Source organism: Lepisosteus platostomus, chromosome 21 (genome assembly GCF_059453375.1).
Source record: "Lepisosteus platostomus isolate fLepPlt1 chromosome 21, fLepPlt1.hap1, whole genome shotgun sequence".
NCBI classification, from domain to species: domain Eukaryota; kingdom Metazoa; phylum Chordata; class Actinopteri; order Semionotiformes; family Lepisosteidae; genus Lepisosteus; species Lepisosteus platostomus.
In genome coordinates this window covers 15870480-15886060 of record NC_142631.1, presented here as the reverse complement: position 1 = coordinate 15886060, position 15581 = coordinate 15870480, and the positions used below count along the sequence as shown (strand labels likewise).

The 15581-nt window shown below is 38.6% G+C and overlaps 1 protein-coding gene across 3 annotated transcripts in view; it reads left to right on the top strand.

Moving 5' to 3' along the window:
• adgrd2 (adhesion G protein-coupled receptor D2) overlaps window positions 1-15581 on the top strand; it is a 53809-nt gene that overhangs the window by 31112 nt on the left and 7116 nt on the right. The window contains exons 21-25 of one of the 3 annotated variants that reach the window (XR_015928829.1): window positions 7190-7231; window positions 10477-10530; window positions 10824-10971; window positions 11799-11857; window positions 13985-14115. Coding sequence is in view for 2 of the 3 variants with exons in the window: in XM_088614744.1 (XP_088470870.1) it covers window positions 7190-7231; window positions 10477-10530; window positions 10824-10971; window positions 11799-11857 (303 nt within the window). In the remaining variant the exon portion in view is untranslated. The other 2 variants (XM_088614744.1, XM_088614745.1) reach the window with 2 other exon arrangements.

Sequence of the window (15581 nt, the reverse complement as noted above, 5' to 3'; positions counted from 1 at the left end):
GGCTTGCATTCCACTGTTAACTACTAATGGTGGTTTCAAGAGTGTTTTTGTATTAAATGGAAAGAATATTCTTAATAATACCATTATTTCTGCTTTTTCTATGTCTTTACAGCAGTGAGATGTCTGTCCTTCAATTCATTATAGTAACAAAAACTGCTCTCAAATTCAGCATTTTCTAACATTGTATTTCTTTTTTACTTTATGAGCACATACTTCATGCGGTTATGTGTTCAGAATGAATACCACTCCATTCAGAGTGAAAGGTTCGTCTTTGTCCCTCTGAACATTGTGTTTTTCAAGAAAGCTAAAACAAGAAGGGAATTGAGCACAGTTTACGTGAAGCGTGGATCACTTTGCACATCGCAAACGACAAGTCTGTGATCAAAGACAAACCTACTCTAGGATTAAATATGAAGTCCTAACCACAGACTAAAGACAATCACAATACTGCACATGGCGTTATTGCTCTGAGAACATCCCATCTCGAAGTCTGAGGAATGGGTTGTCAAACTGGGTGACTCCTGAACCATCCCAATTACATAACTAAATCAAAAGAACAATAAAGGCACTGCAAAGCTCTAATTAGAAAAGTAATAATAATTGGCAACATGGTGATGGAGAGGAGAGAACACTGCTGCCTCACTGCACCGGGGCTCTGGGATCAGTTCTGGACCTGGGCTGCTGTCTGTGTGGAGTTTGTATGTTGTCCCCCCCCCCCGGCACATGAGTTTTCTTGGGGTATTCTGATTCTGCATTCTTCTTGGGTATTCTTGGTGGCTCAGGTTCCGACCCCCCAGTCACCCTGAATTGGAAGAAGCCGTTAGAAAATGGGTGGATGGATGGAGAATCCTATCGCTTATTTTTATGTACTGTAGTAGCTTTAAAGGTCAACAACTCATAGCACGGACCAGGCAGAGAAGTGTATACTTGCAGACCAGGGACATCTCATTTGTGTCTAGATGTAAAAGATTACTTCAAAGAGTATCTCAGCACAATCTACCCTTTCAGGCAAGCCTGGTTTTTACTACAGCTTATGCCTGCCCCCTTGAAGAACTTCGCACAGAAATATCTCCTTTCACCTTCAGTGGTCGACATCCAGCTTCTCTGGTGCTATGAATGTACAGAAGAGCTAAGGGCTACCTACAGTACCTGTATTCTCTCTGGCAATAATAGTTAGCAGGTTGGCAGGAGTAGAAGCGAAAGCGATTAATTCTCCTTCAGAGATTAGTTCTCTTACTCAATTGTCGGGTCAGGGTGGGATACAGCACAGTGGGTATCATTTCGACCCCTTAAAATACAGTTTAATGTCAAGAATAGCCTCTACAGCTGCTTTGCAAGCAAAATTACCCAGAAGAATGAAGAGAGGTGACTTTTTGAGAAAATAAAGCTTTAAATGGATGTGAAAAGAGCAGCACAGTGGCGCAGTGGTCAGCAGTGCTGGGGTCCTGGGTTCAGTTCTGGACCTGCAGTGCTGTCTGTGTGAATATGTTCCTGCATGCTCTCCCTGTGTTTGTGTGGGTTTGCTCCAGGTGCTCTGGTTTCCTCCCACTGGTTTCTGTAATCAGTAAAGCACGGAAGCATTTGTGTGTCATAAATCCTACAAGTCTGCTACACAAGAAGTGCTTTCAGAATGAAACAATATACCGAAACATGAGGACTAGTCAAAGTTGGATTGAATCTCCTGCTTCAGTGATAAACCCGCAATGCGATACCGCAATTTCTGTGTCATCGCAACTGAAAATTAGGATGTTTAAAAAAAGCATCTGAAGTATCAGGACAGAACATGATATTGTATGGTCAGGATCTCTAGTTGTGGATGGACTCTACCATGTTAAAGTTTGGAGGAACGTCTTTAAAATATCGCTGCATAGCTTTTTTAAAAGAGGAGATAAGTAATGAATCAATCAATCTCTTTGTCTTGTCTGATCCCAATATAGTAAAAGTTTCAGACATTCAGGGTAATGAATTAGAAAAAGAAATTGGCTAAATTCAAAATTGAGGTAATATTAATGGAAAAACATAAATGAATGTTCTCTAATTTATAAGGCATCTATTTGATTTGATTTTTCAATAAAGGAATTTGAGCAGAAATTATTGGTTGCATGCTAAAATAACAAAAAAAAACTGAGCAGAATCGCATGGATATTTTTAAAATGTGTAGATCAAGGCCACAAAGTAAATTTTGAATGAAGAAAGTATACTTTCTGAAACCACTTAGACTTACATCACCTATAAAATTAACAGTCTTCTGTAAAGGACTGGTTACAAGTATTTTTATTTCTTAGGTTGCTTTAAAAAGAACGTTTAATAACAGCATAAAATTGATACACCCAGGTCTTGAGAAACCATTGGTGTGTGATTCCTTTTCTTATTTTCCAAATACAAAAATACTTTGCTACTGGATTTCCCTCTGTGGCGGGGATGGGACATCTTGCAATAGGGATGGAAGATATACATGAGAGGGCTTAAATAAGAGGAAATGAGACCAGAAATGTGGTGTGTAGGAGTCTCCAGTGTTTGTCTTTGAAGGACAGGTCATGGAAGACTTCCAAAGTGTCTCTGCCAGTCCACTTGCCAAAAATGTTCTGATTAAGAGAGGTACTTATTCAGCTCAAGATGTATGGCTCTCTACTGCAAGTGTCTTATCTTGCTCTGATAGTGCCGTCCAGATAGGGTGTAAATCAGACTTGTCTGACAGGATTTCCTCTCACATTTGTTTGGAGCTGAAGTCTGGAGGCCTTTAATTAATCCGAATCATTTGGCCTCTGATTGACCCTCCAAAAGGTGCTTGTTAATTCAGATTTATGGCACACATCTGAAAATAGGAAAGGGTACAGTGGAAGGGATGTTTATATAAAGACTCGTGCTATAAGGAAATCCCTTCATCTGCCTTTTCTGAAAAATTACATTAAGATGTGAAAGTGCTTTTGTGATGGGAAAGTAGCAGCATGCATTTTTCCTCATACAAGCTGCCAGAATATCCTTTCCTAGAATCTGGGATGCAACACGACACATTCTTGTGGTGCATTGAGGGAATGCTTGATGGAACTGCACGCCCTGCAGATGTTCCTTAATAATGTTCATTCTCTGTGTCCAGTCCGGGATATATCCTGCATTGTGCCCATTGCTTGCCTTATTCTGAACTCAATAAAGAGGTTAGAAAATGGATGGATGGTACCACTGTCATGAGCCACTCATAGGGTGAAACAGTGCCATTTTTCTCACAACCCCTCTGTTTGCTCTTTAATTTTCAGTTGCTAAGTAATAAAATCGGTCACCCTTCCCAATTATTTTTCTCCCTGGTCGTGATTCAGCAGCCTCTTTGAACACTAGGCCTATCGCAACCTGGATTGCCAGGTTGAAAACAGTATACAGAATTCGAGCCGGACTATAATTTTATTTGTGGCTATGTGATTTCTGTGAATAATGCCTTAGACATAAGACTTGAATTGCCCAGAAAGGTAGAACACTGATATAAGTGAGCTCCATCAGCCAAAGCGGAGTGATTGTTTGGCCGAAAATTATTTTTTTAATTATTCCAAAAGGTTGTGTTCGTTTGTCGGCTGTTGAAATAATGCACAGAAGGACATGAAAGGTTTTACGAATGATAAGAATGCTGTGTGATTGATAGAACACAGTGAATGGCAGAGATCCTGCAAAGGGCTTAGATGCCATCAAAGAGTAATGAATATGTGTTTATTTCCTGCTCGGTAATTGAAAAGGTCTATGCTATTGAAGCATTTATAAAGGGATAGCACTAATATGTGAACTGTGTGGAGGTTCTCAAAAAACATCGACTTTTTGTGGAATTATGTACGCCTAACTCCTCGCCTGCATCTCCTGCTCTTAACTGAAATAACTCATTCAGTTTAAATGTTTTGCAACGATTATGCTGCTTTTTAACGCCTCAAGGAGAAAGCTTGAAGTGGTGGAGAGAATTAGAAAAGATCAGTGCAAGTCAGTTTTATGGCTTTTCATCATGTCTTGTCTCATTTTCTGAAACATTTTTTTTCTTTCTTTTGTGCTTTCTACAAGCCTTTCTCCACTTCTGCTGTCATGTTTCCCCACCTGTTTATTGTGTGTGTGGTTCTGATACAGTGAGTGGTCATGGTGGCTATATTCTTCAATCCATCCATCATCAGAACGCCATACACACACACAGGGACAAATTAAAAGGAACATACTGTACAAACCTGTCCAGGTTGTCCTGCGGCATCCGATTCTCTGCCTTTTTCCCATCACTGTAAATGGCAGAGGCTCAGAGTCTCAGGGGGACTTTGAACCTTTTCTCCTCATTCAGATCCCAAATTAAATGTAATAATAATAATCCCTCACACCTATATTTCTAGACACTGCACTCAAAGTGCTTTACAGGTAATGGAGACTCCCCCCCACCCCACCAGTGTGCAACCCCACCTGAATGATGGGACAGCAGCCATAGTGCGCCAGTACTCTCCTCACACACCAGCTCTCAGTGGGGAGGAGAGCAGAGTAATGAAGCCAGTTCACAGATGGGGATTATTAGGAGGCCATGATTGGTAAAGGCCAAGGGGAAATGAAAGTAACAGCCCTACTCTTTTCGAGAAATGCCCTGGGATTCTTAATGACCACATAGAGTCAGGATCTCAGTTTTACGTCTCATCTGATGGATGGTTCCTTTATCGCTATAATGTTACTATACTGGGGCATTAGGTCCCGGTACTCTGGCAGCAACCTAAACATTCCCAGGATGTCTCCCATCCAGGTATTGGCCAGGCTCACACCTGCTGAGCTTCAGTGGGCCGCCAGTTTTGTGTTGTGTTGCTTAAACTTAATGGAGGCAGGCTGTGAATTTCCAAAACTCCCAGCGCCAGTACTGCATTTGGCTACTGTCTCCAAATTCCATTTGACCTCAAAAATAACCATAGACTATAATCATAGGTCATAGAGGCCTATCCAGCTTCAGAGGTCTAATGACAGAAAAAGAGGCATAGGCTATAGTAACCACAGACAAGGGCCAGACAGGTCCTTCTGTGGTTTGACTTCCACTACTTTGTGGTCATCAGAACCTATGGCAGTTCGTTCTTCGTATACTTGAATGAATGAATTCCACAGATCTGATTTTGTCTGGCCACTCAGTGATATTTAGGTTCAATTTATTTCCTCATGTTGGCACTGTGTTGGCACATCATGAACTTTCAACGTATGAATGCCACCGTGACGTTGTGTGGTTCTTACCCAGTTACACCACAGAACTTTAAACTAGAGGTATTATTTTAACATCTGTTTCAAGAGAGGCTTTGAATCAGAAATGTGAATCATTAGTGAGTAAGTGCTGAAGGTCAAGCTCTCCACTGCAGTCACCGAGACAGTTGTTCTGGTATGTTTGTATATCATTGGAGAAATCAAAACCCAGTAAAGGTGTCAAAACGTTTCAGAAAAGGGAGAGCCTAACACAGAATTAAAAATTTAATAAATATATGGAGATGGCTTTATGACATATCAAAAAACAGTTGGCACTAAACCCAATATTGCAATTTAATTGAATTAAATTGCAAATATGGAAGTGTCTTTTCAGAACATTTTTGAAGGCATTTCCTGCTAAACTGCTGCTTAAGAAGAGTTGGTTTGCTAGATTCACATTACTGTACATTTATGTTCATTTTGTAAGGATTTATTATTTACACAGTTCACCAGGGTTAACACTTATTAATTTGTAAGACCACATAGCAGTGTATTCTTTTATGCTTTATTTAATGTATTAATAACACATTCTCATTTATAATGACTTCATTTCATTGACATTTAATTTAAAGGATATTTAATTTAAATGAATTACCTTGCTTGTGGGTACAATACTAGTGTCCATGATTTGCATTCTAATGTTATAAAACAAAATAATAAAAGCAAGCAAGATAAATTAATGCATAATAAAACAACAGAGATAAAAGAGTGCATTCCGTGATAAAATTACATTCTAAACTTCAAAGTAACATTAATGACTTCCTAATGAACTCTGGCCGAATTGCACAGGAAAATTGCCTGAATGTCTTAGGTTTTTGCTTTGATTTTTGATAATATTTCAGAAGCAATTGATCATGAGCACATGATGGTTACTAACAACACAAATTCACACTGAATACTGCCTGAATTGTTTATTCCTGATAAAGTGTTACCTTAACATTTTTGAGATGCTTCTAGAAAACTGGTATTTGAATAAATTAGTCATGAAATTAATAGCATAAATTTGAAATGCCTAAGTCAATCAAGAGCTTGTAGTCTTTAATTCTATTTACCATCCCCTCTACACATACGGTATAACGTATTGTCACAAATCTTGCTTTCGCTGAAATGGAATAAGCAATTATTTATTTTGCCATTATGCACAATATAGCTCAATATTTTAAGACATGAGATGGGTAAGAGTAAAAAAGTAAAATAAGAAGTTTATTAAGGTATTGAATATGTTATAAAGGCATAAATAACCACAGAAGCATCGTTGGGGACTTTTCAGACCCACAGGAATGGACACTAGAGGGCAGAAACATTTCATATAAACAATCCCAGAACATTCGGTTTCTTTGCTAAAGAACGATTGTAGGAACACAAAACTCCAGAGTAACCAGAGGTGCCCCTTTCATACCAACAAAAAGAACTGTCATTATCCTCTGATTATTACAGCATGTATAGCACAGGAAAACTAAACACAATTGATCTTTCTGTACCTCTAAAATGCAGATGTCCACATTTACTGTAATGCTTGGAAAGCAACTTTTAGGCCTGGTCTCCTAATACTAGCACTGAAAAAAGGTTTAAAATTGTCTTAAAATGATTAATGTAAAGTAAAAATCCATATATAGTATAACATGATTAACCAAAAGGTGATTTATAACATTTTTTCTAAAAGGAGGCGTTTTCAGTGTCTCACTTACAACACTATGGGTGTGATTGGAGATTTGTGATAGCATACAAGTATACATTTAAATTCAATGTAGATGGCACTTTGCTAAAGTGTACAAATGATAGAAGAGACATACTGTAGGAAGAGATTCACATTGTAAGGACAACTTACCACTGTTCATTAATCTATTATTTTGAGTATAAATAACGCATACAAAAGTGACAACAGCTCACAACTGCAGATATTGACAATTCTTCTTTTGAAATCGAAGGAATTATAATGCTTTCATTTGTGTGTTTTCTTTTTTAGGGTCTGTACATATTCCTGGTATATGCAGTGTATAACAGTGAGGTAAGTTTATTTCTTCTCTTCCCTCTTCCCTCCTGCAGGAGACCTCTTGTAGCTGAATGACATTCAAATCTCTCATTCAAAAACCAAACTACTGAGGGGGAAAATAAGTGGAGCTTCAGTTTTGGGTAAGAACCCGATGCCTTGAGCATACTGTGAAGAAAAACAAGAGATCGGTCAGTTGTGTACAAGAAGAAAAGGAGTTCGTCAAAGAAATGGATCTTTTGTAGACCACTGAAGAGACCTTTGAGCAGCTCTGTTGATAAAGGCTACCATTATAGTGTTGATCGGGCCCAGCGCTCAAAATATCCGAGGTTGAGATCCGTCATCATAAGTTACAACACCCAGATTTCAAAATATGCTTTAGGCTTTGGTAGCTGTGACTATTAAACAGGAGCAGCACTGACTTCTATTCTCACTGCCACTCTACAGTGAGGACTGATTGTTGTGCTAACTCGTACACCCGTTTTTCAAAATGTTCAGACGTTTGTATGTGGATACCTTCAAACAATGACTTTCAATGCTAAAAGCCTCACAAATTCTTTTTCTGCCTATAGCAATTGTTGTTTTTAATTGCCTCTCCGTACAGTGTACAGTACTGTATATGCCATATGAATTTATAAACAGTGCCTAGAACTGCTTATTCTCTCATTGAGCTGAGACACATTATAAATTCAGCATCTGCCATTCACCATTCAACAAATGCCATTTGCATTATACACATCTTGGGAGGTGATTATTATTCTTTATGATCTGTAAATTAATTCTGTGGTAATTGTTAGTCCTGCTGTGTCCTGGGTGTTAGTGCTGCTGGAATGCTGAAGGTGTATTTGACATGTGGTAAGAGTACATCCTTTAGAAAAGACCCTAAAACTATTATCAGCTGCTGCTGCCCTGGAGCTGTTCATAATAGTAGGGGGGCGTTCTCTTGGATTGAATAAGTTTTCCCCTTCGTTCAATTGGTGAAGCAATCTTCTCACTTTGCCACCTGATGTACCCTGGGCACTTAATGGCTGTTGCACACCACTCAGAGGATGGCACTTCAGCTGTGGAAGAAGCAGGTTGAAGAGCTCTGGGATGGGATAAAAAGAACTATTCAAATGCAGGCAATCGTTGAAATTCTTGTTAGAACACATGAGATTCATAGTGTGAAAAGGGCTTTGACATCGCACGTACAGTACAGTACAATATCAAACGAAAATCTTGACAGTTATCATCCCTGCTGTGATTGTACATGGGTCAGAATCCCAGCACCAGCCTGATCATTAGTCAGTGAAAATCGAATCGCAAAAATAATTGCCTTTTCATTTTTTTTAAGGAACACAGCAGAGAATATTACTCCTTAAATGAAAAGCATGTAAAAACAGTTTTAAGTGGGGATACTGACTGAGGGTTTTTTAGGATTTCATGTTTTGCTGAGTAACTAAACCATTTCTTTAAAAAAACTACTGTTTTCTTCAGTTTAAACTGTATTTAAAAACACACCTTTTTTTCACTTAAATTAATTAACATTAATGTATTACTTTTAGGGTTAAATTACTGTCCCGCTGTGGCAAAATGGAATCAGTAAAGGCTATTTAAAAACAGAATGGTTTTAAAATCATGCCTGCCTTATCAGGTTATCTTAACCTAAGTGAATACGCTGAAGGAGATGTTATAATCCTTGTTGAGATACTGGATGTTCTGATTATAAGGTTTTGTGTCATTCTGTATGACTACGTTAGCCTGTGAATTTATTTTAAGAGCTCTTTAAATGTAATGCCAGTAACATGAATCATATATATTGAGAGAAATACAAAAACAAGTATTTTAATTGGTATAAGGGAAAGTTATATTTCACTGTAGTTTTACTCTAGTTCATGCGCAGTTGTACAGTATTTAAGGTTCCTGTGGGGTATATGTTTAAACTATCGACACCGATAAACAGATAAGGAGCTCTAGACAACAGTACTCATGAAAAACATGTAGAGTAAGAAGGGGGTTGTTGAAGAAAGACGAAACAGCTAGTTTTCTATAAACTGATTAATTTTAAAATAATTTATGACTACAAGTTAAGATGCTCATTACTGTAGTCATAAAACTCTGATAATGGACTAAGATAATCAATTTTCACCTTACTCTGGTTAGATTTCATTATGTTGTAAAGAAAAGATTTAGACTTAACTTGCCCTGTTCACTATGAACCACATTAGATGATAGCTTATGTATGTTTTAAGGAAATAAAATACTCTGACAACATGTACATAAGCAATTTTGTGTTACTAAAAGTAAAAAGAAGTAAAATGTCAAGGTTACAATATAATACTGTACATTTTCCTTTCTGGGGAGATCTGTAAACAGAATAATACAGTATTCATAAAACTATTATAGTGAATCTCAAGGAAAATTGTCTGTGCAATCTTAGTATATTTAAAAGAAGTTTGGAAATAAAGCTTCGATAATTGATGTTGTTGTCAGCTCATATTTCTAAATAATAAGATGTATGATCTCTGACCTGCCTCTACCGTATGTGTGTGCTGTTTCCCAACAATTATACTTATGTGTTCTGGTAGGCCTCAGAATGTTTCCTAACCGTTCCATGTCAAGCCTTGGTATCACTTAAAATGAATGTGCTTGTATGTTTGCTCAATTTCTGAATGATTTGTATTGATATAAATTGAAATCTAAATCACATTATATACCTTCATAGTTAGTCATTGAATGTGGTGATGTGATCTAAAGCATGCGACATTGTGAACATTTATTTATATCTTTGATAGAATCTTCAAAAAGTGTTAAGTGTTAAATTGATTTCTTTATGATGGCATTAATTGTATATACCTTAGTGAATAATTGCTAATATTCTCAGAATTGCTGTTTTAATCCTCCTTGTAAGACAGTAGATGTCCTGAAAGACAGAAGCTGTCAGTGATTGTACTGATGAAGTTTAAGTGGAGCTGCTTTCATTTACTCCATTAAGCCTTGGACAACAATTTAAGACAAGTAGTTTGGACTAGAACAGGGAGAGAATCAGTCCTGTCTTCCTTTTTCTGGTGTATCACCTATAATTTGAAAAAATGAAGAATTAAACGCAACAGAATAGAACAGAACTGCATGTACAGGAGCTCTGGTCTGGCAACGTAGAACTAGGAATCAAAATGAAGGCCCATTTGGTTAGTTTTACTCATGTGATTTAATGTGCATTGTTACAAAATGGTCAGTGTTGAACTTTTTTTCATTTTTCTCATTTTCACATTTTATACGAGCAGGTGAGAAATGCCATAAGAAGAATGAAGGAAAAGAAAAAGGCACTCTCTTTTACAGTAAGTGCAAGTTTAATGTTTTTTTTATTTGGTGTTTCTAAGAGTTTCTGTAATATTCTTAGACAATAAACAGCATTTTGTGAAATAACACTGTCTTCACTGTGAACAAAAAGCTCCCTAAAAATGTCGTGTGCACACTGTATTCAATTTTATGCACTAGCACTAGTGGTTACCATTTCCTGATTTCAACAGCAGCAGTTAAACGTGACAGTGTGATTAACGACTGCAGGGCTCGAGCTGCTTGATTGTTTTCATCAAGTATCCCTCATTATCTCTGCTTTTCGAATTTGTAGAATTGCTCCCAGCCAATAAGTTTCCTAACTTCCCAGAGGGCCACAGGCTCTTGGGATAATTCAAAACCTCATCCTTCAGCTTCTGAGAACAGCGAGTCTTCGGCAGGTCAGACGGGTTCCACAAAGAAATCTCTTGTCATTCAAAATGGTGAGTCAAATGGCGATCGTTAAACGCCTGCAATTCTGTAATGATAAATGACAAAACCCAAAGTCATAAAATAATAAAAACCCAAAAGATTTTGCAACTTTTTTTTTAATCTCAAGGTTTAAGCCTCCTAGGAAAGAAGAAAAAAGTAAGCTATTAGCAATAACACAAAGACCAATAATGATTATCACTTTTAAGGTTTTGGTATGCATATTACACTGGGCATGACTTGCAGTTGAAGCCTGGAACAATCTATGAAATCCTGTTTAAGCTCCTAGGTTATGATATAGTATGATATGATATAATACCTCACACCCGAAGAAGCCTTCACAGCTGAAACGTTGTGTTTCCTTTCTTCTCTTCTCGGCATGGAATAATCCTCCTTTATTTGATGTTCAAGCAGGGAGCTGTGTCAGCATGCGTAGGCTGCAAAGGAACAGGTAAAGGTTTATTCCCTGCTGAAAGGAAAAGAAAGACACACCATTTCTTCAAAGCCTTTGTCAGGTGTTCTTCTTCACACCCGAAGAATGGGTATCTCTTTTCTTTTCAGCATGGAATAAACCTTTACCTGTTCCTTTGCCCCTTTGTATGATGCTTACCAAGAGCACTGGTCTTCTCATTTCTAACCTTCATTTTTCCATGATGGCAATTCAAGACAATTTTATTTTGGCCTCTTTTCAGACAATAATAAAAGCAAACTTTTTCAGTATGTATGTTGCATTTCATGATTCCCGCATGCGCTGAGACAGATATTTCCTGAATGTAGCTAGAGGATTGACAGTAGCGTTATTTTGCTAAAAGCCTAACTGTAGTTTTAATTTGCATTTCAGAGAGTTTTGGAAAAGATAGCTTTGTGAGCTTTTCCCTGAAACCAGCATCAGGGAATCAGGTATGTGGAAACACCTTTTCTCTATAACATTCTTAATGACATTTGATAATTTTTTGACTGCACAAAGCTAGAAACTCTGTACTGTTCTCAAAACTCAATTAAAAAAATCCTATCTGTGCACACTAAAGGCAGAAGCAAAGTGAAGAATGTCAAGCAAGCTATCTGTACTTTGAATCCAGTCTGAATGGCTCTAAAAATCAGCTGTATTGTTCAAATGGCTCAGGACATTGTTATTAGCACCTACTTGGTTCTTGGAACCAAGTTCTGTGGTTTTCCAGTTGTATAGTATATAATATTGACTTATTCACTGCACTCAGCATTGGCAACCTGTAACCCTTTGGCTACCACCTGGATAAACAATTAGCCTATTTGAAATTCAAACAGAAATCTGTATTTCATATTTTCAAAAGAATGGGAAGAACTTTGTATCATTAAAGGAATATCCTAAATAAGCTATAAATGAGCTATACAGTACGTTTCTCCAGAAAGCATTTAGGCTGCTTTTATTGAGGCTTTTATTAAGTCTGTTAACCCTGTATGAAGTGGAAGAAATGAAAAGCAGGGACTTTCTTCTTAGAGGAAATTGGTAAGAGGATTTTCCATTTTAAATGAGATTTGACCCTTCACTTGTGTTGAAGGTTGAACATTTGGAAATGTCTTTAAAATAAAGTGTGGTGCCTCTGTCACAGACTGCCACTTGTAGTCAGTACTGATGGAATAGGCAATGCTCTGTACAGTAAGAGTGTTAAAACCATGAAGGCAGCCAGATATATAATCCAGGGAGTTTAATTTTCTTCCTGATTAGGCTATAAAATAAGTAAGACCACTTAAAAAAAGACACCCACCACCTATAGCAAAAAGCTCACCCTTTAAACCAAGCCAAGACTTAATTACGCCCATGTGAGAATGTGCTTTCCCAACCCCTTAACCAATGAACTGTTATATTATCACTTCTTCTCTAGTGTAGCTCTTTATGAGCAATACATGGACCAGTGACCTCTAGTAGTGACCTCTAGTAGTATATCAGCTGCCATTACAACTTTCTTCGACAGCTGACCTGCCACAAGCTGGTGTGTCTGTCCTGAAGTTGTTGCTTGTTTTTAGTTCTAGACCATATTGTGTTCTCTTCAGGTTTGGCCACCTCATTAAACGATGAGAAACTTAATCTGACAGCAACATCTAGTTACAGCAAGAGCAATTCAGTGTTGTCCATTAGACATGCAGAAAGTTACAACAGCACACACAGCATTACTGGGAAGAAGAAGTGAAGAGATCACTTTATTGGCCATATACAATTTCTTGCATTAGGAATGTGTCTTTTCCCAGACCCCAGCTTGCTCTCCGTGAGACACACAGACAGGGAGAGAAGCTGGGGGTCAGAGCGCAGGCTCAGACATTTATACGGCGCCCCCAGAGCAGTTCGGGTTAGGGGCCTGGCTCAGGGGCCCAACGGAGTAGGATTCCTCGGCCACTGAGCCACCTCACCGCCCCACTGCAACAGTTACTGCAGTGGTTTAGTACACGTTACTAAATTGTAAAGAGAAAAACACTGGCTTATGTCAGGAATACAGCTTGTTTAACACATACTGTACTTAAATCCTTTTTTACAACTTGCAGCTTTGACCTCACTATTAATTCTAGATACAGATGGTACAGGAACATAACAAGTGTAGACATACATATTGCTACTTTGGCAGACCCCAAGTTACATTGTGATGGGGCTCCACCGACACTCCCAGCCCACTAGACAAATGTAGATAACTCCCAGCTGGCAGATCAGACAGAATCCTTCAACACTTCATTACACCTTGCACAACAAATATGGCTCAAAATCTGTCACTTGCTACAGCAATACTGTACATTAACGTACACGATCCTGTATGTGATGTCTGAAATATATCTTTAATATGAGAAATGTTGAGAAACAGTTTGCCTAAAAAAAAACACCACTCTCATCAATGGAAGAAACGCTTCTTGTGCTTTCTTAGAACTTTTTAATGAACACAGGTGCTGTGAAAACAGTATTTTCCCTTTCATTAACTTGTGTTTCTAGTTTGACTTCCTTTCTTCCTCTCCGTGACCTTCAGCCATTTTCTGATAAGTAAACAGCAACATCCATCATTTCAGAAACACCTGGTTGTCGTGGGAAACAAAACGCAGGGCGTTGCAGTATTGGCTCGTGCAAGTCCAGAGCCAGGTGGAAAGCAAGGATAGTATCTCCCTGCCTGCCCAGCCTGAGTGTTTTTCTAAATGAAAAGGTAAAAGCAGATTAACTGAAAAATAAACATTTTACATTTGATATAAAGAGGGCACCGAACAGCAGATTTACCTTAATCCAAGTAATACAGTTGGTTGATATGAAAGCATTATCAAATTGCATACTGTTCCAGGTGGTGTTTTAGATGCTAGGTCGCTAGTTTAGCAGGCCGCATTGTGACTACCCTGGAGAAGAAATTTCTCCTTTCAGTACTTATATTAGAAAACAAGAGGATATAAAGATATGAAAAACAAGAAAATAATAATAATTCATAATAATTCCTTACACTTCTATAGCTACTTATCAGAAACTCCATTAAAATGCTCTACAGGTAATAGGGACTCCCCTCCACCACCACCGGTGTGCAGCCCCACCTGGATGATGCAACAACAGCCATAGTGCACCAATACGCTCACCACACACCAGCTAACAGTGGGGAGGAGAACAGAGTGATGAAGTCAGTTTAGAGATGGGGATTATTAGGAGGCCTTGATTGTTAAGGGCCAATGGGAAATTTGGCCAGGACGCCGGGGTAACACCCCCACTCTTTTCGAGAAATGGCCTGGTATTTTTAATAACCACAGACCTCGGTTTTACATTTCATCCGAAGTCCCTGTCACTGTACTGGAGCGTTCGGACCCACATAGACCACAGGGAGAGCACCCCCTGCTGGCCCCGATAACACCTCTTCCAGCAGCAACCTCAGTTTTTCCCAGGAGGTCTCCCATCCAGGTACTGACTTGCTAGTTGTGAGTTGCTGGGTGATATGGCTGCTAGCACATAGTCTGTGCAGGAACCCTTATCCACACGTCTTGCTCAGTAACATAAAGCAAAGACCATGATCAGCTGCTGCTTCTACATCAGACACTATACAGTATGCTTACATGTAACTAAAATAAAGCATTGTAAATCTTAATATCTTTGAGAGAAATGTTGTAAGCATGCAAATCCACAGAACAAAGCAATTTGTCTTAGAGCTTTGGGGTTATATCAATGTTTTATTTCCCTTCTTTTCCGGTAAACAAATTCGTTTGGGGATTTCAAGTTCCGCGGGGATCATCCAAAACAACTCGGGGCCTGTGTGTTTTCAACAGACAGAATAAAAAGGCTAATGACAGCGTTGGCTCTCGGTGTGTCCTGTGTGCGGAGGCTGAGATAATCAACTATTAAAGTTAACGAGGCGCCGTGTAAAAAAGTAATCTGTGGAGCTGGGAAAGGGCTCCAATAAAGCTGGGGCCTCTTAACTGAGATGTGAAAGCTGTGTACTGGTCATTAGAAGGTGCCACAAGCCTCCAGCTGAGAGCCCAATCAGGCTTTCACACAGCAGGTTTCACTGCCTTGCTTCTCTGATTGCTTAGCTCATATCAGCGACACGAGTGGAAAAAACTTAAAACGACAATAAATTTAAGTGACAAAGATGTTGTTATCCTCTGCACTCTGAAAGAAGCAGTTTGAAGATTCACCTTG